Below are 20,867 nucleotides of genomic sequence, written 5' to 3'. Positions count from 1 at the left end.
ATGGCGTCTAGATATTACAATATCAAGTCAAGAAATCGGAAAAAGCATTCACGCCCGAAGACACAAATCAAAGAAGCCTTACCACCAACGCCCATGTCTCCCAACTCGCAGCACACATTCCCACACGCTGTAATGTGACACTGAGCTCTCTCTAGTATATCCAGCCGAAACCGGAGTCCCTAAGCAGAAACTGGACCATCAATCTTTACCGATCTCGATCAAATCTTGCAAAATTGACAGATTGGCAAGACAACCTCAACAGCCATCTACATAACCTGTCATCCTTGGCGATAACACTGCTGACAGGAGCTGACAGGTTACTGATCGTCTATATGCGTGCGGAGTTGGAAGTATTGTTTAGGTCAGCCGAGGTCAGCGATATATCCCTGGTCATCTAAAGAAGACGCGCAATGAGCGCACACATGAGCTAAAGTCGCAACCGGAGCTCTACTGTATGGCGTGGGGTCTGAAAATACGTAGCAAGGCCTGAGGCGTGAAAGATCTGTATACATACAACAAGAAGAAGTCGAATTCATGGCATCGATCTATGCATCTACTCGTCAATAGTTTAGTCGTATCCCTCTATCCCACCAACAGTTATATGACCCACTAATCCATCTAGCCAGCTGAACTCCAATCTAATCCAATCTACTTAGATAATGGAAACTTCCCTCCTCCGCCGAAACTGCACCATCGGCCCCTCGCGCAAGCTAATATAACTATCCCAGACTTCGAAAACCTCCCCAACACCCGCAGCTTCACTCCCCACCACGCCCGTCTTGTCCCCCGGCAGAAGCCGCATATCATACAGCCAAACCGTCCGCGCAATCGTCATATACAACTCCAACAGCGCAAAGTTCTTGCCCGCACAGCTCGTCGTCCCAGCCGTGAATGGGAAACAGCTCGACCGAGCCCGCGCGACATCTTCCGCCGAGACTCCAGCTGCGGGATCGACCAGCCACCGCTCCGGACGATAGACGTCGGGATCCGGGAAATACTCCTCATTGCGGTAGAAGCTCCAATGCGAGACCCCGACGGTTGTGCCTTCGGGGATGAACTCGCCGTCGATGGTGATACCGCCCGGTAGAACCGTGCGGGGGAGCTCGGAGGGTCCGGCTGGCGTGATGCGCATTGCCTCGTCGACGCAGGCGCGGAGGTACGGGCACGAGGCAAGGAGGGTGGGGCCGCCTCTGATCTCTTCTACGGTTGTGAAAGTGTTGCGGATCTCGTGGACGAGTTTGGTGTAAGCGTGGGGGGTGCGGACGATGTAGAAGAAGAAGCCGGCCATGATTACGGATGTGGTGTCGGAGCCGGCGATGGTGAGCATTATGGCTTCCGCTTCAAGGGCCTCGCGCGTGTATCCTGGAAGCCCGGTGACGGGGTCCTTTGCGCGTAAAAGGTAGTGCAGCATGTCTTGGCGAGTCTCTTGCCGTGCTTCTAAATCCAGGCGCTGAGCTAAGGATTCGTCGACGAAATCATAGAGAAATCGAACGCTGGGAGGCGTGATTTTGCCTAATAGCCAGTCAAGACCGCGGTGTTTAAGCCAGACGAGAGGGTCAAGCCATGGCTGTGACCCAGCTGTTCTTGAGTCAGTAAGAATGTGGGAGGGTAGCCGATCGCACATCCTGCGACGTACCGGGTATAGTATCCGTAAAAAAAACGCGATGGTGTGTGGAATTTGACGATACAAATTGATACCACGCTCCTTGGTGTTCACGGCTCGCCCGAAACAAAGATCGCAGAGCACGTCTAGCACCAAGTAGTCGCATACTTCTGACATCTTCCTGGCTTCCGACCACTCTAGTTCATGGTCGTCGACAAGAAGCTCGCACCAACGGGCCACGTGCGACTCCAGCAGTGGTTCCATTGCGCGAAGCGATCTGTCGGAGAACACCGTATTCAGAACGCGACGCTTCTGTGCATGCAAACTGGGATCGGTGCCAGTCAAAGTACTCTGATCGTTTTTATGCCGTGTCATCATGTCGTAAAACTGGGATCGCTTGACATTGGCTTTGGCATGAAAGATATCACGATATGCCTGGGGGGTTTTGAAAAGTACTCCATCGGGGCGAAAACGAACCACGTCACCATATAGTTGATGATTGCGGGCGATCCACAAATGTCGCCTTCCCGTGAGCGACCAATAGAAGTCTGGGATGGACGATATGCGCGCAAGGAATGGTCCTGGATATCCAGCCAAAGGACTGAAGTAGAGGTGGTACAGAATCCAGCCCACTGTCTGTCCCTGGGCGTCAGAATCTAGTACTGACTGGCCAACAGAAGCCAATCGGAGGAGCCACTAACATAGCAGAATAAGATGCTGCTCACAAGGGTAATCCAGTGGTCCGCCACTGTAAATCCTAGTGAAGGGAGCCACAGAGAGAGCATGGCATTTAGCATCTATTAACAGTAAGATTAGATGTGCGTATGCTATGATGTTTCTTATCTGATAAACCTTTTTCAACCCTCGGGTTGAGAGACTGATGGGCCTCAACCCCCTTGCTTGCGACTACTCTCAGTCGGAATATTAACTGAAAGTCTAGGTAGACATATGTCCGCGGCAAATACCGCAAGAAATGCTCGGAGTGGTGCTCAGGGAGGTGCTTGTTGGGTAAGTATAAGAGGACATGGTCGGGAGAGATGCTGAGAGGTGCACTTGGGCACGTACATAAAGGCTACCTGATTGAAAGCTCGGCTATTTTTTCTTTAGGAAAGAAGCAATTATGTTATGGCGGCTAGCCGGCAATAGCGAGGCCGCCACATTTTCAGCTGGAAAATCCTAATGTGGCGCAAAGTATGGCTTGGCGAACGCCTCGAGCGGCAGTTTTGTTCGTATTCCGAAGAGAGGGCGTCGGCTATCATGGCCAGGCTTTTGGCTGCTCACCCCATCCCTCCGCTGCCTAACCCTATTATGAGATTAGTTCCCCACCAGAATTTTTGGGCTCAGCTGCTGAAAATCCGGAGACAACCGGTCTGAACCTGGGTCCGACTTGCAAGTGTCTATAAAACATGCACTTCGCCGCGATGGTCCCTCAGATGGAAGCCCTCACTCTTAGTTGAAGAAAAAGCTTCAATACCATGCCGGTACCGAAATCAGACCTCATTTCTGCGGAGTCCGAGTGCCGTGCACTCTACGATCAGATATGGCATCAGCCTTCCCCGAGTCTGGGACTGGCGCAGTCGGACCTAATGAGTCCTGCTTCATCCTCTTTGACTCTCGAGGAACGGACGCGGCTCACATATCAAAGAGCAAGGGCTTTGGCGAAAGCACACAGTACTACCTTCCTATCCCACCCATTGCGTTGGGTGAGACTGACCCATGGAAATAGGGCTGACTGTGAAGGATGTGGCGTACTTGACCCCGGATTTCTGGAGGTTACACACCGACATGCTCGGTGCTCTGGACGGTGGTGCAATCACCTTGATCAGCATCCAGTACAATCTTTTCGTTGGCACAGTCGCTCCTTTTGCTGTTACAAGGCCGGACTTGGCATTGACCTTGCAACAGGCGATGGAGTTCGATATCTCGTGCGTTCTCCACCCCCGTCCTTCCTTTATCATTGAAGATTTCGACTTATCAGTCATTTAGCGCACAATTCATGCTTACCGAGGTCGGGCATGGATTGGATGCGCGAAACCTCGAGACAACGGCGACACTTCTGCCAGAAGGCGGGTTTGAGCTGCACACGCCGACAATGGCTGCTGCTAAGTAAGTTTTCCGGAGCAATTCTTTTCCAAGTTGATATTGAGACCTTGCGATCGCAGATGCATGCCACCGACAACACCTCGTAGTGGCCTTCCCACCCTTGCGGTTGTCATAGCCCGACTCATCGTCGAAGGAGAGGATCGAGGTGTTAGAGCGTTTCTTGTTCCGCTGACAGACGGGACCCAGATGTGCACGGGTGTCACCTCAAAGTACGTACCGCAATCATCCATCTCCATGCCTCCCTGAAGGCTCACGCCGATGGCCGCGCAGGGCACTTCCCCCTCGGACGGGCGCTCAACCGATCGACCATGCTTTGACATACTTCAACCGTGTGCAGCTGCCATTTTCCGCTCTGCTGGGTAGTCTCGAAAAGCCACGCAATGAACGCGACGAATTCCTTAAGACCATTCATCGCGTGTCTGCAGGGACACTTTTCCTGTCGAGTGGGTGCATTCCGCTCCTCAAAATGGCCATTTACAACGCCAGCAAATTCAGCTTCCGACGAAAAATCCTGGGCCACGATGGACAGCCAATGCCTGTTATCCGGTTTCGCACTCAGCACCTTCCCATCCTTCACGCCATTGCACGAGTCTATGTTCTCCAGGCGTTTTTGATTCAGGCTGCAATGGGATTTCGCGACCCGAAGGCAGATCCGCGAGTTCGTCATGCCATTGCAACAGCGTTCAAAGCAGTTGCTATCCAGAATTTTCAGACAAGCATAAAAGCTCTGAACGAAGGTTGCGGCTGGCATGGATACTATGAGCGTAACCAGATACTCCAAGCCGAAGTAGGTCGCTCCTCAGTATTCAACAAAAATGACACATTCTGACCGCGCTTCTCCAGCTTGAGTTTCGTGCAGTGGGAACAGCTGAGGGCGATATCAGAGTCCTTGCTATTCGTGAGTTCACCTCCTTGTTATCTCCGTCAAGAATCGCTCTTAACCGATTTCAACTCGAAACAGGTCTCGCAAGCGAGCTTCTGATTGGCCGCTATCAGGTTCCACCCCCAAAATACCCCGACAGTCTTTTAGCGCAGCATGAAGCAGGCTTATTCGCAGAAGCGAAAGCGTCGCTAAAACTTATTGGCGGAATCCATCGGAGCGAGGCGTTCAACCGAACCATCCTCCCCCTTGCCTTGCCGCTGATCCAGGCTATAGGGTATCGTATGGCGATGGAAGCCGCCATCGACGTTGATATCGATTCCAAACTGCGGGGCCTATACCAAGCTGGAGTTATCAAGGAGAATTCCGCTTGGTTTACTGAGCAGGGAGGTCTCAGCCGAAAGCAGCAACAGGAGATGGAGTCTCAAGCGGCAGATGCAGTTCTGCCAAAACTCGAAGAGTTGGTGGAGAGAGCGGGAGCACAGTCGTATTGCACTGCTCCTATGTCGTCCGACATATTATGGGATGATTTTGTTGACGAGTTGGAGACTTTCTCCGGTAATGGGGTCTGGAACACACAGCACCTCACAGCGAGTGGTTAGAATTCATGTGATTGGAATCATGTCGTTAGTCCTGGTTTCCGCCCATCCATGCTGACTTGCTCGGAGAAGACAGAATCATCCTCCCTTACTCGCCCTAGAATGACAAAGTCCCGGAACCGTTGGCTATTGTAAGACGAGTATTTTCCCGATCCACCACCGTCATCCTCAGGCAGACCAATCGCATAGACGTCTCTTCCTGCCGCACGTTCTTCGTTAATAATACGAACAACCTCCAATGTCTGCGCAATTGGAAAGCTTCCCTCTTCGAGGATTGCTAGATCAACGCATTTCTGTAGCCAATGCTGCGCCTGTGTTCCGGATTTCAAATCATCACACTTTAGGACACAAGCCAGAAGTAAGCTCGCGATCCCAATCGAGTAGGAATTTCGTCTAGCACACTCAAATATATCCAAGCCTACCACGGTACGGAGAAGACGAGTCACCCAGGATGTAGTGACGCTGATGTCTTTCGCTAGCTGAGCTTGTTGACCCTTGCTGGAGTCATATTCGTGATGTAGCCATTCTGTGCATTGCAAAATCCGTGCTGCAACATAGTACGCATAGTTCATGGCGGCATCGTGGGTCTTAAAGAAGAGTGGGTGTATAAACTCAGAAGAGTTGCACTCAGCTGATTGGTTCAATGCGTCAGAAGGAGGCTGATCAGCACCAAAGTGAGAATGCCACTCATCCAGCTTTCTTCTTTCTGCCTCCAATAGCAACAAGCATTCATCAAGAGTCAAAGCGGCAGAGTCCCGTGCATGGCTATCGGACAAGTCTTGAAGCGTGGCGATGGTGTTTAGCCTATGTGACTCACAAAGAATTGTTGTGAGCAGCGTCTTTTGACCCTGTGTTGTCCGCAGTACGTGCATCAACTGTGGCGATATCAAAAGCGAACCCTGGTGGAGCTGAAGCGAGAACGAGGTGAAGTACATTCTGCGCCACCACATGTGGAGTCTCGATGCAAGCCATGCAACAATAAGCTCTTTGCCAAGTGCATCGTTAGCAAGTGGGGGAAGCTGCATGTCGATGATCTGGGCAATCCCCCGACAATGCCACCCGAATCCTCGGAAATTTCCCATGGCAGTCTCCATGAAGCAAAATAGTACCAGAGTAGCTAGTGTCACCAATGGTGACGAAGAAACCTTTCTCCGGAGGGCTCTGGCGGTTTCGCCGACCGCAGAACTATAGTATCGCTGGCTAGATAGTTGATGATCACGATGAGGAACATATTCTAGTCTGCCTTGCCATATGTAGCCTTCAGGCGAACGTCGACTCATGTTGCAAGCTGCCAGTGCAAGCAGAGAGCTATTCAAGGCATGATCTTGGGGAGAGAGGGCATTAATGCCACAAAAGAGTCGATCTAGAGCACCAATACATAAGCCTTCCCAATGTACCAGATAACATTGCTCTTTTTCGAAGCTTCGGATGTCAATAAGTCTGTCGATATACTGCAGATCATCTGGTGTGACGGGTCCGGCGATTAAACCAACAGCCTTACGAGAAGATTCCTGATCTTGCAATTTGTGAACGCTAAATCGGTCCTCCGTTTTCGAGTCATTGTACGGCCCGCTTGTTCTGTGCCCCTCGGCATTGGATAGAGATCCAGACTTGTAAAATGGCTGCCATCGAACACGCTGAAGAGGCCTTGGTGCTGATTCAGCTTTGGTGAGAGTACGATTGCTGAACTCGAAGTTTCGCGAAACTTGTTCGCAAGCTTTGCCTGCACGGGTACACGCCCCGCATGATGGCTTTGTTTCATCGCACTAGAGATGTCAGTAATATCTGGACAATACAGTTGGCGTGGATATAGACCTTGACACGTCGATGGCGACATAGCTTACAGCCCGTACGCGAGCGGACTATGCTGGTTTTCTTCGGCCGGGGCGGTGCTGGTTTGTACATCTGTCTTTCAGGTTCTTGGCATTATCTCGGTCGATGGTGGCTTTCTAGCTCATTTCGTATCCATAATTGGGCCTGAAGAAATGGGAAACAAGCTCACTTGCCGAAATCGATAGAACTTTGCCTGAAACAGTGAACTGGCGAGGAGTAGAAGAAGATCCGAGACGGGGGTCGCTGCGACCGTCGACAGGCGGTAAGCCCTGGCAATATATATTTACAAGTCACCTGACAATACAACACCACGACTTTGAAGAACTAATCAGTAAAGAGAATTTGAACTTATTGATAGTACTCATGTATGAAGGTTGCAGAAAGAAAATACCTACCTAGCACCTGGAGGACCCCGCGCTTACGCGCTGGACTCAAGTGATTAGCTTAGGCTGCCAGGCTACGCACTGCTCAGCGCCCGCGGTTTGACCCACTTACCCGATTGAGTGCACGAGAGCGAGAGTGACCGGACCGCGTACTGGGCTGAGCTTCCAGCTATATAACGCCAGAGAACCATTGAGACTTGACTTGTCTTCTTGAATCTTTCCAAATCCCCCCCACAGAACCAAGTCAACATGGACTCCAATCCCTTTCCAGCAAGACCGCTCCCCTCCAGTGAGGATCTCAAGCAATTCTATGTCGGCAAGGACGTCAATGACGTGCCTAAGCCGGCAGTCATTCTCGATGTCGCTATCATAAAAAGACACTGTCAAGCCATGCTGGACGCAGCCAAGGCGCTGAATGTCGGATTCCGAGCCCACATCAAGACCCATAAAGTAAATGCATCGTCCCCATAACTTTGACATCAGGCTGATCGACATCTCCGAGACACCACAAGCCACCCGCCTGCAGGTGGGAGAAGAGAGCCAGGAAGTTAACCTGGTGGTCTCCACGGTCCTAGAGGCTGAGATTCTCGTACCACTTCTCAAGGAATTCCAAAGCGCTGGACGCTCTGTCAATGTTCTCTATGGCATCCCCCTCGTGCCGTCGCAGGTCACCCGTCTAGCCTCGGTAGCCCGCCACCTGGGCGAAAAAAGCATCTCGGTCATGATTGACCATCCGGATCAAGTCGACTTGCTGGAAGCCTTTCATGAGGTCGCCGGACTTGCAGCCTGTGTTTTCTTGAAGGTCGACTCGGGGTACCACCGAGCCGGGCTTCCGCCGAACATGCTCAACAAGAATGGGCTGCTTGAGAAGGTCACTGCAGCGGAAAAGCAGGGGCACGCGTCGCTTCTGGGACTGTACTCCCACAACAGCTCGAGCTACTCAGGAACTACCCCGGAGGAGCTCATGTCTTATCTGAACGAGGAGATTTCCGGCTGCAAGGAAGCCTTGAAGAAAAACCTCCATCTTCTCCCCACGGACAGGGAGTTGGTCATCAGTGTGGGAGCGACGCCTCAGGTGGTATCGTCGCAGCATCTTCTGCAGAACTCTCTTAGCTCGGGAGCAGAAGCCCTGAAGACCTTAATCGTCGATCCGGCTCACGATGTCAACGCGAAGGTCAAGATCGAGCTTCATGCGGGTGTCTATCCGTTCCTCGACATGCAGCAACTGGGGACTAATGTTCACAAGACGCAAGACGCTGAGAATGAGATCGGCATATCTGTGATTGCTGAAGTGTGCAGTGTGTACAACGATGGAGAGCGATTGAAATCTGAAGCGCTAGTGGCTGCAGGCACTTTGGCTCTGGGTAGAGAGCCGAGTGCGACTTATTCTGGTTGGGGCATCATTAGCACCTGGAGAAGGAAAGCGGGCGCTTCCCGACTGATCGTGCAACGCATCAGTCAGGAGCATGGGATTATCACCTGGGAAAATGATGGCGAATCGAAGATTCCCCTCAAGATCGGCCAGTCCGTGAAAATCTTCCCCAACCATGCTTGCATCACTGGTGCTCTGTATGGATGGTATCTGATTGTGGATTCCAGCCAGGATGGCGATGGATCCAAGATTATCGATGTCTGGCCGAGAGCGACAGGATGGTAGACTAAGATTCGAGTTCTTTCCCATATCACACCTCTGAACTTGTGTATATACTTGTTTGAATGTCCATAATCAATACCTACCGAATGCAATTAAATCCATTGAACCCTCGAGCCGAGAATCCCCACCCGGTCTTGGCCCATCTGGCCAATCATCACATCCAACTTCACCTTCCCCCCACACTCTCGTCTTATCACAACTTCCGCTACTCTCAGTTCCCCATCACCTTTCTCCGGACAAAGCAATCGCTAATCACTGACACCTCCTTACTCGCGCTACCTTCCTGGGGTACTGCGCCAAACCACCCTAATGCCGTCCACGAAGCGGCTGCGCACCGAGCCCATCGTACGGGTCAGAACCGGATGCTGGGCATGCCGACGCCGTAAGAAGAAGTGCGACGAAGCGAAGCCCGTCTGCGGGGGCTGCGTGCGCAACAAGCTTACGTGCCAATGGCCATCGAGTGTGCTCCGAGTCGCCAGTCCAGCGACTATTACCCTCTGTACAGACAGCCACACACGGCATGTAGAGCAGGTCTCCAGGAGACAGCATGGACCGGCCAGCTCTCCTGCGGCATCGCCAGCGTCCACATCCCCTGATTCTGCCTCGTCTCAGGACGAGAACCCGCGCGATATGGATCTGGTGGACGAGCGCGACATCCACACCACACCGGCTCGCACCGCCGTCGCCTCGCAATCCACCTCGACAGACACAGCAGAAAACCAAACAACAGAGCCAAACACTACAGCCACCGCAATGACCATAGGCAACGCCTTATCCAGGCCATTGTCCATGATGCCCGGTCACGGCCTCGACGCATACCAGCTCTTGAGCCACTACATGGCCACGACCGCCGAATGCATGGCCAACGGGTCGACGCCCATCAATCCGTTCTTGGTGCAGATCGTGCCGCTGGCGTTCAGCAGCGACCTGCTGCTCCAGCTGGTGCTGACGCAAAGTGCCGCGCACCGGGCATTCCGGCGCCTGAATGACTCGGACGAGGTGGCGCAGAGCCATTACACGAAAGCGCTGCAGCTGTTTCGGCGAGGTGTGACGGACTTCATCGATGGGATGGAATCGAACCCGCTGATTCTGACGGTTGGGGCGTTGGTGATGTGTTTTACAGAGGTAGGTCCGCCCCCTCCATGTGGTCCTGGTTGCTCCGGTATTGACCTCCGGTACAGACGGCAAAGGGCGATATGAACGGTACGATCTTCGACCACCTGTCCGCCGCGCACTCGCTGTTGATACGGTTACTTGCGCAGTCGGATGCGGCCGTGCCGAAGGATCTCAAGGACTTTGTGATTGAGTACTACACGTACACGGCGGCCGTGAGCATGATCTCCATCGACGCCCGGGTCAGCCACCAGGTGCTGCTCAATTTCGATCTGGAGCAGAAGGCGCGTCAGCTGCTGGAGACGGGGTATGTGGGGAATCTCTGCGGCTGCTGGCTGGAACTGCTGCTGCTGATCCCGTGTATCTTCGACCTCGGGCGGGGCTGGATGATGCACGAAGGCCAGCCGGTCGTGCCGACCGCGGATGAGATCGCCATGTATGGCTCACTGCAGGCCCAGATCATGCGCTGGGCGCCGTACCCCACCGTCACCCCGGAGGTGTTCATGGCGGGTCACATCTTCCGGCAGGCGATGCTTCTGTACCTCTACACCTCATTGAGCGGGTACTCGCGCTCGAAGACTGGCATGCATCAGATGCTGATCGAGACGGCGATGACCGAGGCGATGTCGTATCTCACGCAGCTGTCGGCGACTGCGCGGATCAACTCCGGCCTCTGCTGGCCCATTGCTGTGGTTGGGTCGTGTCTGACCGACTCCGATCAGCAGGAGAATCTCCGCCAGCGGCTGACTACGATGGTGGCTACGTTCGGGCTCGGGAATATGCACCGTACGAAGTTACTACTTGAACACATGTGGCAGATGCCGCTCGAGGAGGCGGGGCCCTGGAACATCTGCCGAGCGATGGAGCAAAATCAAATCTGGATATCGTTTGCTTAAGGAACCAACCGTCCACGGCTCAGTCTAATTATACACACTAGTCATGAATCATCGCAGCATCCTCCCCGCAAGACCAGCTCGGAAGTGCAAGCTGGCCTCGTTCTTAGGAACCCTGGTTCTTGGGCGCCTCGGTGGCGGGACCCTCGGGGGTGACATAGGCCTTGGTCAGACCACCATCAACCACAAAGTCGGCGGCGTTGACGAAGCTGCTCTCATCGCTGGCCAGGAAGATGACAGCGTGAGCCTGTTCGATGGCCTCACCGAAGCGACCGGTGGGGAAGTGGACCTCACGACGGAAGCGCTTCTCCTTATCATCGCCGAGCCAATCCTGCAACAAGGGGGTGCTATATCACTCGTTAGTCAGATTCCCCTCACAAATCAAGGCAAGACGGAAGCTGGAACTTACTTCAACGGAGCGGGACACAGCGAGTTAAAGCGAAAGCCTGCAATCACAGTCAATCAGTCCATCACGGATTCCCAGACCAACCCAACCACCACTGCCGGAACAACATACCTTCTCTAGCATGCACGATCGCCAACTCGCGCGTCATCGCCAAAACCGCACCCTTACTCGCCGTATAGGCCAACTGCGGCGTCGCGGCACCCACGAGCGCCACCATACTGGCCGTGTTGATGACACTGCCCTTCTTCTTGCCGTGCTTGCGCAGACTCTTGACAGCATGCTTGCAGCCGAACCACACTCCCTTGACGTTGATATTCATGGTCAGATCCCAAATATTTTCGGGTGTCTGCTCGGCGTCGCCGTCCTGCGCGTGCATGATGCCGGCGTTGTTGAACATGACGTCCACGCCGCCCCAGGCGTCGAGGTGGTCGACGGCGGCTTCGACGTCGGCTTCCTTGGAGACGTCGACGGTGCGGGTCTCGACGCGGCCGTCGTGGCTGGGCACGACCTCGCGGACCTTGGCCAGGGCCTTCTCGAGCCCGGGGCTGCTGACGTCAGTCATCAGGACGGAGGCGCCCTCGCGGAGCATAAGGATGGTGGTTTCGAGGCCGATGCCACTATAAACACGTCGAAAATCCAAAACATTAGCCTTGTACCTTTCTCAACCGATGCCCAGCTTGCATTTCCCCCAAGGATTGAAGGAAAAAGTAGGAGCAATCACATACCCTGCAGCGCCCGTCACGATCGCATTCTTCCCAGCAAGGCGTCCGACCATTGTGTCGTGTGACTGGTTCTTTTTTCGGTGTGTGTGCGTGAATTGCAAGCCTTAGCCTAGCTTCTCCCACTTGGAACGAGGGATAATCTAAAGAGTGAGCTAAACGATAGAGTGTCGAAGGAGAATCAGAAGCGAAAAGGGTACACCCGCCTTTAATAACCGTACCCTCCGCCTCCTTGCGAAGCTACCCTTACCTAAGTAACCTCCAAGCTTCCCCACCAATCCTCCCCTCCCCCCCACCTTCACCGCCTGGTGACCGCGCTTCCCTGGACACGTGTTTTCTAATCGGAGGAATTGCGGTCGCATTGTATGCCTTGATTCCTGCCGCACTACGCTACATTGCATGTAAGGGGCGACCTCGATCCCTGAGCCATGTTGTAAGTTGATAGCTTATCGCTTGCTTGATTCCCATTGCTCCGCGCGTGGTCGAGGGAGGGGTATCCTTGCACTGTGCGTCAGCCCGAGGTCGGGTGCTCGCCTGATAAGCGCGATAAGGATGGGTCTGTGCTTTTCGAGGGGGCGCGGTCCGGGACCGCGCTTGGTCGTGCCATATCGTTTTCGCTGGATTCCGGGGTTGGTGCGGTTGTTGCTTTGTTAGGTTTGTTTTGGGTTTCTGGGATGGAGGCCGGGAGTTTGAAGATGGTGTTGCTATTCTGCTACCCCTTGGTGGGGTTCGTTGGTGTGCAGTGTATGTTTGTTCGGACACTGGCTTGTGATGGAGGCATTGGGTTACGACTCAGAAGTGGCTTCAAGGTGCACAGGAGCTAGCTACAGATTATGGGGGAATAGTTTGCGGTGTGTCCAGTGTGCACTTCGTGGTATAATTCCATCTTCTCAAGCAACATCGATCATAATCATATCATCGAACTAAGAGCTACTTCAAGCCTGCTCTTCCTTGATGTGGAAGCTCTTCAACTTGTAGAACCCGTCGTAAGCCTTGGGGCCCAGCGTGTGGCCCAGTCCCGAGTTCTTCCATCCTATCCATGCCAGATCCTGTACATAGTATCAGTATTAGTATACCAGTCTACTTCCACCGGGGACAAAGAACATACCGGACTAGGATAATCGCAACGGTTCAGATACACCGTGCCAGCCTCGACATCCTCGATCAACTCCTCGCCCTTCTTGATGTCCCTGGTCCAGATGCTCGCCGTCAGACCGTAGTCGCTATCATTCATTAGCACCACCGCCTCCTCGTCGGACGAGACCTTCATGATTGGGAGGACCGGTCCGAAAGTCTCGTGCTTCATGACCTGCATGTCGTGGTTGGCGTTGATCAGCACCGTCGGGGCCATGAAGTTGCCCTCCTGCGGCAGGTTGTCGAAGGTGGGGTTCGCCGGCGTGACGTTGACGGCGCCTTTGGACAGCGCGTCCGTGATGTGCGACTGGATGTTCTTGAGGGCCAGCGAGGAGATCACGGGCCCGGTGGTCGTGGATTTGTCGTGGGGGTCGCCAACCTTGTACCTGTTGCGCGGTAGGCAGTGTTAGCAATCATCGACCAAGATCACAGTGGACGGCAGCCACGGAATCATGGGAGGCTTACCCTGCCAGCTCCTTCTTCACCTCCTCTACGAACGCATCGTGCACGTCCGCGTGCACGTATACCCTCTCAATCGCGCAGCAGCTCTGGCCCGAGTTGAACACCGCTCCGTCGACCACGTTGGCCGCCACGGAGGCCAAATCGGCGTCCGGTCGCACGTACGCCGGGTCGTTGCCGCCCAGCTCCAGGTTCACCGGCACCAGGCGGCGAGCGGTGGCTTCGCGCAGGCGGAGCCCACCGAGGGTCGACCCGACGAAGCAGACCAGCTGGATCGGGGGCAGTTGCGCAATCTCGTCCAGCACATCGGGCGAACCGCAGTGGATGACCTGGAAGACGTTGGTCGGGAGACCGGCTTTCGTGAAGTAGGAAGCGAGACGTTCACCGAAAATGGGCGTCTGCGGCGACGGACGAAGGATGACGGTATTTCCGCTGAGCAGGGCCGGGAGGAGTGCGTTGACTGTGATAAGGTAGGGGTACTACAACAAACAAAATTTCTGGTCAGCATCTACAACCCTAAATTTGCCACTAAATCTGGTGCGGGTAGGGGGGTAGAGAGGCGGGGTTTCGTACATTCCATGCAGTCGAAATCAGAGTAGGGCCAAAAGGCTCTTTCTTGACGAATCGGCGGAAGCCGCTCTCGGGAGTTCCAGGGAGGTTCTTCAGGCTATCTTCGGCAATGTCGAGCAAGTAATCGGCACGCTTGCGCATGGTATCGATTTCCTTGCCCGTGTAGGCGATCGGGCGGCCCATTTGAGTCGTCAGCTCGGCGGCCAGAGTGTCTCGGTCTGCCATGATAAGATCCAGCGCTTTCAGAACGGTTTCTTTCCGTTCGGCGAGAGTCGTCTTCCTCCATGATCGGAAGGCATCGTGGGAAGCTTGCACGACTTTCCGAGCTTCATCGACAGAAATACCTGGGTGCTCGAAGATGACCTTGTTGGTCGTGGGGGAGAGGGTGCGGATCTCGTTCGGCATTATGAGGGTGTAGCTGGATTGTGCCTGGACCTGTACAGAGCAACAATTCAGTTAATTGAAGGTTAAGGTGGTTTGGGATAAGTTGACGTAGACGCCGGGATTCAGTGGAGTTGTTATAATCGGCCCTCGGACGATAAGAGGTGGCCAGGAGGGGCAAAGTGGGCATGCCTGTGATTGGTGGGCGCTATTGATGGGGTGCGCGGTCCCGTCTGGTTGGCGGTGGGGCGGAAGTGGGGGGAAGAATACAATGGAATAATAAGTAATTTAAATGAACTACGGTGTTCATCTCATTCTAACATCTCCAGAGCAAATCGTGTCATCGTCTCTGCAACAAACACCCCATTATGCGGCCTGTTCACCCGTGACATGCCATCCTTGTAGAGGCTATCATCAAAAGTACCTCCTTCGTGGCGTATCTTGAGAATCGAGCTGACCATGAAATCATTGTATTCGGGATGGCCCTGGACCGTAAGAATTTTTCCCGGGATGTATAGGCCTTGAATACCACATATCAGACTGCTGCCTAGGTTCACACACCCCGGGGGGACCTCGAAGACAACGTCGCGGTGCATCATCTGCAGGGACTAGGGACTGTTAGCTCTTCGGTGTGCATCGTGGCTTAGTCCACATACAAGTTCATTCGTCCCGAACAGCTGTCGCCCTGCACTGGTCAGGTAGAATGGCTCAACTGCAACCTCCCACCCAGAAATGTTGGGGCCGACGCGTGCCCCGAGAGCCCGCGCAATGATCTGGTGGCCGAAGCAGATCCCAATCATGCGTTTGTTGTGTGAGGTATAGCAATCCTGAACGAACCGCACTAAAGTAAGAATCCACGGCACATCTTTGTAGGAGTCGTGCTCTAAGCAAGGTCAGCCTCATTCTGTGGGAGAGGAATCTGCCGAAGCCTTACTGCTGCCGGTCAAGAGGACGACGTCGAAAGCCTCGGGCCTGGGATACTCGACAACTGGCTGCACAACATTGATCTTCGTCAACTGCAGTTTTATAGGAGCTTCAATTCTCTGAAGTCCTTCCTTCAAATGATTCTCGAAAATATCACCGTACGTGCCATATTTGGAGAGAACGGGGTCCACGGGCGTGTCGCATTCAAGGACCGCCACACGAAGAAGTTGGGTTATCATAGTTGTTGGTGTTGTTGGTGTTGAAACTAATTATAACTAGTGCACCAGAGGGTAATGCCATCATCCTGATCCTGTATGAGGCGGGATGAGCGTCATATAACTATGCTATCAGCCGCGGTTAATGTGAGTCCGTTCAGGGATCCTTAGTTTTGGCCTCTGGCAGCAGGTAAGTTCAGCATATTACACAAATGCATATCAGTTGATTACGTGAACAAGGACAATGACCTCATAGCCGTGGCCGATAAGAGATAAGCGCGGTTCCGTGGACTTGCCCGGTCACGACGAGGCTACTGCCTTCTGTTTTAAAGTGCTGGCCTCGCCTTTCCTTCCCCTCATCTAGCACTTTCCACACCTTTGCGACTCACAATCGAACATGCTTGTCAAAATGACTTCCGCCAATATCACCGCGGAGGACCTCACTGAAACCCTTGCCAATGACATCAAAGTCAAAGTGGCCGGTATTGACTGCGATGGTATCCTGCGGGGAAAGGTCATGTCCAAAGAGAAGTTCCTGGGTATCGCTCAGAAGGGATTCGGATTCAGCTCCGCGGTGTTCGGGTGGGACATGCAGGACGTACTCTACACGACAGATGCAAAGATTGCGCCCGCTGATTCGGGCTACGTCGACTTCATTGCCATCCCAGACCTGAATTCCTTTCGTCGCATACCGTGGGAGGACAACATCCCGTTCTTCCTCGTGCGCTTTACTCAGAATGACAGACCTGTGTCGGCAGATGGCCGGAGCTTGCTCAGGTCGATCTGCGACAAACTTGCAGCGGAAAACTGCCAGGCGATGGCTGGAGGTAGGCTTTTTTGTGCTCGCTGGTTGATTGAGGTCGAGCTAACCCCCCTGCAGTCGAGCTAGAGTTCATGAACTTCCAAACCCCCTCCGAAGACGGCTATGGAGCCAATGGCTCCCACCTCCGCGACCTTGCCGCTTTCCTCGACAAGAATGCGCCCAGTGCACTGCGCCCCTTGACGCAGGGCAGCTTTTCCTACAGCGCAACGAGACCCGTGGCATACAAGAAATACTTCTACGACATCTTCGACACTAGTGCGCAGTTCAACTGTGGAATCGAGGGTTGGCACACGGAAGGCGGGCCGGGTGTATACGAAGCAGTGAGTTCACTCTGCCCGCGAAGACCATCGCAGAAGCTCACCCCCACCAGGCGCTCAAAGTATCCCCGGTGGACGAAATGGCAGACAAAGTGTCCTTATTCAAGTAAGCTCGCTTCGTTCGATTCAATACTGCACACCCCAAGCTGACCGATCAGACTTCTCGCCAAATCAGTCGGCCTCGAACATGGCATCACGCCTTGCTTTATGGCCAAGCCGATGCAAGGCCAACCGGGCAGCTCTGGCCACATCCACGTTTCCTTATGCGATCTGGAGGGCAAGAACCTGTTCGCACGTGAGACCCCCGACACAAACGCCCCCTGGGCCGACGCAGCCGGACTGTCCGACCTAGGTCGCCAATTCCTGGCGGGACTACTTGAGGCCCTGCCTGATATCATGCCGCTATTCGCCCCCACAATCAACTCCTACAAGCGCCTGGTGGAGAACTTCTGGGCCCCCGTCAACATCAGCTGGGGGCTGGAGGACCGCATGGCTTCGATTCGCATCATCACGCCGCCCGTGTGCAAGCCGGGCGCGACGCGCTTCGAGGTCCGCATCCCCGGCGCGGACCTGCACCCGCACTACGCACTCGCCGCGATCCTGGCCGCCGGCTGGCGGGGCGTACAACAAAAACTGGAGATCTCGGTCCCGCCCGTGTCGGCGATGAAGTCGGACAACCGGAAGCCCGAGCTGCTGCCTAATACGCTGGAGGAGGCGCTGCGGCGGTTCAATGCACCGGGCAGCATTGCCCGTGAGATCCTGGATCCGGAGTTTGTGGAGTTCTTCACGGCCACGAGAGAGCACGAGTTGCGCGTGTGGAGAGAGGCTGTCACGGACTGGTGAGTCTACTTTCCTGGCTGTTTTGAGGTGTTTCCCCAACTGACTGACTGTGTAGGGAGTTCAAGCGGTACATTGAGACGGTTTAGTTTGATTCAAACATTGTACTGTAGATTATGAATGGATATGAGCAATGAATATAGCAAGGCATACATTTTGTGTCCTGACTTACTACTGGATGTGGTTGAGCTTGGCCCCGCAAAAGCAGGATGGTACTCGAGTCTTTGCAGGACACCAGGCACTTTGTGAATGATGATATTATCCCTATTTACTCCGATAGGCCACTGACTATTGCAAAAAAAAAAAAAGGTACTAGGATCATAATAACTGGTAGAATCATGATATGAGTGAGAGGCAAGAAAGTGCAAGTCGGTCATCTGGAACAGTCTGGGATTAGAAAAAAGTTCAAAAGCATGAGATACAGAATGCAAATGTTCAGGGTATAGAAGATGCCAGAGAACTGGACTTTAGTCGTCACTTTTAGGCTCATCCTCGACAGTGGCAGCGGCAGGGTTCTTGCTGGCCCCGTTGGCTCCATTCTGACCATTTGCTTCAGGCTTCTCTTCGTCCTCGTGCTCGTCACCCACTGCGCCGTCATGCTCCTCCCCGTCATGGCCATTCTGTTCGTCTCCGGTGCGCTGCACGTTCTTGCCCTTTCCATCCCCATCGCCCAGGGGCTTTTCGACATCGCCCGCCTCCGTTCCTGACTCCTCCACCACTCCGTGCTTGCCCTTCTGCTTAGCACGGGCTCGACGGATCAACCGGTTGTGGTAGTCCTTCTTCTCAGACTCCGGGTCCTCTTCCACGATCCGTCGGGCGGCCTCGCGTCCCACCACGGGCAGTCTATCCACGCCCGGCGCCGCACCCGAGGGCACGTACTTCGGATCCAGCAGTCCCAGCTGCACCAGCACACTGGCTTGGTCCCAGTACATGTGCTCCGAGTACAATCTCCCCGCGCGCAAGCTGACGATGCTCACCAGAATCACCTCGACACGTTTGTTCGTCGGGGGAATACCCGGCAGCATCCACGGGATCTCCTCCGTGTGCTCGAACGACGCGTAGAGCTCATCCACGACGCGGTCCGCGCCCACCGTCCGGGAAATGAGGCGCAGCCGCATCGAAGGCGGCAGCTTGCGCAGGAAGTGATGCTCGTAGAACCGACGAAGGGCGTGAGATCCGATCGCGCCGCTCATCGTGGGGGTGCAGGTTACAGTGGGGTTGAGGTGGGATACGTAAGGCTCCACGGTTGCTTTGAGGTTCATGGAGAAGAAGCGAGCTGAACAGCCACAGTAGCGTCAGTACCAGGTCGAGTGTTTCTCCGAGTTCGGGTTTACTACGTACCTTCCAGATGCTCCTCCCATCGCGACTCCAGGTCGAGATCCTTCCCGAACGCCTTGCGCAACACCTGCAGCGTCCGGCTCCAGGCTAGATCCGACGCCAGCCGGTCGTATTCCTCCAGATCACTCTCCGCGAAGCCGGGCTGCACGGACGCGTACGTGAACGTCGGCCAGCCGATGTTCAGCCGCTCGCCCGTGCCAATCCCCGGGTTGATCTTCTTCGTTGATCGGTGCTTCTTCCCCTGCAGACCCAGCGCCGTGGGGATCGTGACTACGTCCACGGTGTCTCCGGCTAGGTGGCAGAGCACGCGCAGTGAGATGGAGTAGCGGTTGCGGGTGTCGGGGATGGTGGTCGGGTAGTAAGCGACCAGCGCGGCCAGGCGACTTGCGTTTGTGGGCTTCAGGAAGTAGTCCATGCAAAAAGAGGCAGCGTCCCCGAATGCTAATCCGTAGAGCGGGCGTTAACGTGAGCTCAATATCAGCCGGATATCAACGAAACTCACCGATGATTGCATAGTTGTCTCCCACCCCCAGCCCATCCTTCACCGTCCTCAATCGAGCAGCATACTCCTTCCCGCCGTTGTTAAATGGTACATACACGACATCAAAGCCCTCATCCGACCATGCGCGAAGGGTCTGGTTGTCGAAATCCGGGGTCTCAGCCGTGATGCATACGCGCGAAGTGCCCAGGTTGGCATTGTTGTAGATAAATCCGGATGCACCGGGCGCGTGGATCGATATCGAAGCCATTGTCATTGGGATGAACCCGTGTTGTCGTTGTCGTTATTGTGAAAAACAGTAAACCGGTAAGTAGATATCCTATCTCCCCCACAACGAGTATTGATTAGATGACAAGCAGAAAGAAAAAGAAGGTCTGACAGCTGTCTCCCCCTTCCCCTCGCCCGGGATCTACAACTTTATGGAGTGGTGGACGCCTACGTCACTGCTTCCCTCGTCCCGTTCCGCATACGTCATTGCCGCCCGGGAAGCCAGGATCAGCTGATGGCCAGGCCTATATGAGATTGGTAGCCTGTCTGTCAGTGCATTCGACGCTCGTTCGGGCTTTTCTTACTTCCTGGTTATAATGGGGTGTTACTTGTCTGTATCTCATAGATGTGTTGTTGAATGCTCATCACTGGTTCCGACGGTTGCGCTATCCTTGGGAATGTGCAAACTCTATGTCGGGAATGTTGCATCCCTCAGGCAGCAATGGAAGCCTGGCCAAGTGCTTGGATCGGCCAGATCGGGCTTAGGGCTGTCATCGGCCTCGCTCCGATTGCCTATTTGGGATGTATACTTCCCTCATCGCTCATCTTGAGCTGAGCGTACCTTCAGCTGAGGTTCTTTTGATGCACTACCATGCATCCATCAACGTTAGCATTCTGGCTCTTGGGTTTCTAGACCGATGGCATAAGAAAAGAGATCGAGTCTCCCTTCTATCTCGGTCGCATATTGCGACGGCGTACGCTCTGTCCTTTGGTTCTGGCCCGGTTTCGAATGGATGTCTGTAATCAGAGAAAGGCGATAGATGTACAGTCACACGTGCATAAGGCGCTGTGAGCTTCTCACTCCTCGGGTCGGTAAACTATTTCCTCTCCACTGGGATATGGTTATGTCAAGCCGATGGTTGCAGACTTGATTGCTGCTTAGGGCAACATGTTCTCGTAGTAGAGTTGTTGACCAA

At 54.1% G+C, this 20,867-nt stretch overlaps 9 protein-coding genes across 9 annotated transcripts; 4 read left to right on the top strand and 5 right to left on the bottom strand.

Annotated features, from left to right (window-relative positions):
• Nucleotides 1–607: 607 nt before the first annotated feature.
• BO97DRAFT_388404 (cytochrome P450) lies at nucleotides 608–2,388 on the bottom strand (the record flags this gene model as incomplete). Its single annotated transcript, XM_025693653.1, has 3 exons — nucleotides 608–1,578; nucleotides 1,633–2,235; nucleotides 2,301–2,388. 3 exons carry the CDS (start codon nucleotides 2,386–2,388, stop codon nucleotides 653–655), a joined length of 1,617 nt encoding a protein of 538 aa, XP_025552877.1. The 3' UTR covers nucleotides 608–652.
• Nucleotides 2,389–3,078: 690 nt separating this feature from the next.
• BO97DRAFT_477199 (putative acyl-CoA oxidase) lies at nucleotides 3,079–5,188 on the top strand (the record flags this gene model as incomplete). The annotated part of the gene is made up of 7 exons (XM_025700528.1): nucleotides 3,079–3,274; nucleotides 3,330–3,528; nucleotides 3,590–3,709; nucleotides 3,766–3,915; nucleotides 3,977–4,493; nucleotides 4,550–4,604; nucleotides 4,668–5,188. 7 exons carry the CDS (start codon nucleotides 3,079–3,081, stop codon nucleotides 5,186–5,188), a joined length of 1,758 nt encoding a protein of 585 aa, XP_025552876.1.
• Nucleotides 5,189–5,205: 17 nt separating this feature from the next.
• Nucleotides 5,206–7,090, bottom strand: BO97DRAFT_342319 (Zn(II)2Cys6 transcription factor domain-containing protein; the record flags this gene model as incomplete). The annotated part of the gene is made up of 2 exons (XM_025691663.1): nucleotides 5,206–6,951; nucleotides 7,001–7,090. 2 exons carry the CDS (start codon nucleotides 7,088–7,090, stop codon nucleotides 5,206–5,208), a joined length of 1,836 nt encoding a protein of 611 aa, XP_025552875.1.
• A 517-nt stretch (nucleotides 7,091–7,607) lies between these two features.
• Nucleotides 7,608–9,123, top strand: BO97DRAFT_442370 (D-serine ammonia-lyase DSD1). Its single transcript, XM_025698250.1, has 2 exons — nucleotides 7,608–7,851; nucleotides 7,904–9,123. Exons 1-2 carry the CDS (start codon nucleotides 7,651–7,653, stop codon nucleotides 9,056–9,058), a joined length of 1,356 nt encoding a protein of 451 aa, XP_025552874.1. The 5' UTR covers nucleotides 7,608–7,650; the 3' UTR covers nucleotides 9,059–9,123.
• Nucleotides 9,124–9,364: 241 nt separating this feature from the next.
• BO97DRAFT_342569 (Zn(II)2Cys6 transcription factor) lies at nucleotides 9,365–11,064 on the top strand (the record flags this gene model as incomplete). The annotated part of the gene is made up of 3 exons (XM_025691678.1): nucleotides 9,365–9,515; nucleotides 9,636–10,180; nucleotides 10,237–11,064. 3 exons carry the CDS (start codon nucleotides 9,365–9,367, stop codon nucleotides 11,062–11,064), a joined length of 1,524 nt encoding a protein of 507 aa, XP_025552873.1.
• BO97DRAFT_366804 (oxidoreductase, short-chain dehydrogenase/reductase family) lies at nucleotides 11,046–12,382 on the bottom strand. Its single transcript, XM_025692630.1, has 4 exons — nucleotides 12,193–12,382; nucleotides 11,579–12,084; nucleotides 11,471–11,507; nucleotides 11,046–11,408 (listed from the first exon to the last, which is right to left on the bottom strand). The coding sequence occupies exons 1-4, from the start codon at nucleotides 12,240–12,242 to the stop codon at nucleotides 11,168–11,170; spliced, it is 834 nt and encodes a 277-aa protein (XP_025552872.1). The 5' UTR covers nucleotides 12,243–12,382; the 3' UTR covers nucleotides 11,046–11,167.
• A 639-nt stretch (nucleotides 12,383–13,021) lies between these two features.
• On the bottom strand, nucleotides 13,022–16,042 carry BO97DRAFT_469699 (Aldedh-domain-containing protein). Its single transcript, XM_025699864.1, has 7 exons — nucleotides 15,665–16,042; nucleotides 15,387–15,613; nucleotides 15,093–15,338; nucleotides 14,353–14,778; nucleotides 13,786–14,258; nucleotides 13,295–13,706; nucleotides 13,022–13,235 (listed from the first exon to the last, which is right to left on the bottom strand). Exons 1-7 carry the CDS (start codon nucleotides 15,891–15,893, stop codon nucleotides 13,122–13,124), a joined length of 2,127 nt encoding a protein of 708 aa, XP_025552871.1. The 5' UTR covers nucleotides 15,894–16,042; the 3' UTR covers nucleotides 13,022–13,121.
• Nucleotides 16,043–16,163: 121 nt separating this feature from the next.
• BO97DRAFT_388385 (glutamine synthetase family protein) lies at nucleotides 16,164–17,935 on the top strand (the record flags this gene model as incomplete). The annotated part of the gene is made up of 5 exons (XM_025693652.1): nucleotides 16,164–16,696; nucleotides 16,750–17,012; nucleotides 17,063–17,115; nucleotides 17,168–17,848; nucleotides 17,905–17,935. The coding sequence occupies exons 1-5, from the start codon at nucleotides 16,267–16,269 to the stop codon at nucleotides 17,933–17,935; spliced, it is 1,458 nt and encodes a 485-aa protein (XP_025552870.1). The 5' UTR covers nucleotides 16,164–16,266.
• A 378-nt stretch (nucleotides 17,936–18,313) lies between these two features.
• On the bottom strand, nucleotides 18,314–19,933 carry BO97DRAFT_423494 (dienelactone hydrolase; the record flags this gene model as incomplete). Its single annotated transcript, XM_025696878.1, has 3 exons — nucleotides 18,314–19,122; nucleotides 19,188–19,625; nucleotides 19,687–19,933. The coding sequence occupies 3 exons, from the start codon at nucleotides 19,931–19,933 to the stop codon at nucleotides 18,314–18,316; spliced, it is 1,494 nt and encodes a 497-aa protein (XP_025552869.1).
• Between the last annotated feature and the right edge of the window lie 934 nt (nucleotides 19,934–20,867).

The sequence above is a fragment of the Aspergillus homomorphus genome, assembly GCF_003184865.1.
Source record: "Aspergillus homomorphus CBS 101889 unplaced genomic scaffold BO97scaffold_12, whole genome shotgun sequence".
NCBI classification, from domain to species: Eukaryota; Fungi; Ascomycota; class Eurotiomycetes; order Eurotiales; family Aspergillaceae; genus Aspergillus; species Aspergillus homomorphus.
The sequence above is the reverse complement of the archived record's forward strand: the minus strand, read 5'-3'. Positions and strand labels throughout refer to the sequence as shown.

Coding starts and splice junctions, on each gene's coding strand:
- BO97DRAFT_469699 (XM_025699864.1), bottom strand. CDS start 15,893: ATGATAACCCAACTTCTTCGTGTGGCGGTCCTTGAATGCGACACGCCC. Junction 14,779..15,092: donor TGAACAGGCCGCATAATGGG/GTGTTTGTTGCA, acceptor GTACAGGTCCAG/GCACAATCCAGCTACACCCT. Junction 13,236..13,294: donor GTTGCGATTATCCTAGTCCG/GTATGTTCTTTG, acceptor TACTATGTACAG/GATCTGGCATGGATAGGATG.
- BO97DRAFT_366804 (XM_025692630.1), bottom strand. CDS start 12,242: ATGGTCGGACGCCTTGCTGGGAAGAATGCGATCGTGACGGGCGCTGCA. Junction 11,508..11,578: donor GATCGTGCATGCTAGAGAAG/GTATGTTGTTCC, acceptor CTGTGATTGCAG/GCTTTCGCTTTAACTCGCTG. Junction 11,409..11,470: donor CTGTGTCCCGCTCCGTTGAA/GTAAGTTCCAGC, acceptor CGAGTGATATAG/CACCCCCTTGTTGCAGGATT.
- BO97DRAFT_442370 (XM_025698250.1), top strand. CDS start 7,651: ATGGACTCCAATCCCTTTCCAGCAAGACCGCTCCCCTCCAGTGAGGAT. Junction 7,852..7,903: donor CCCACATCAAGACCCATAAA/GTAAATGCATCG, acceptor GACATCTCCGAG/ACACCACAAGCCACCCGCCT.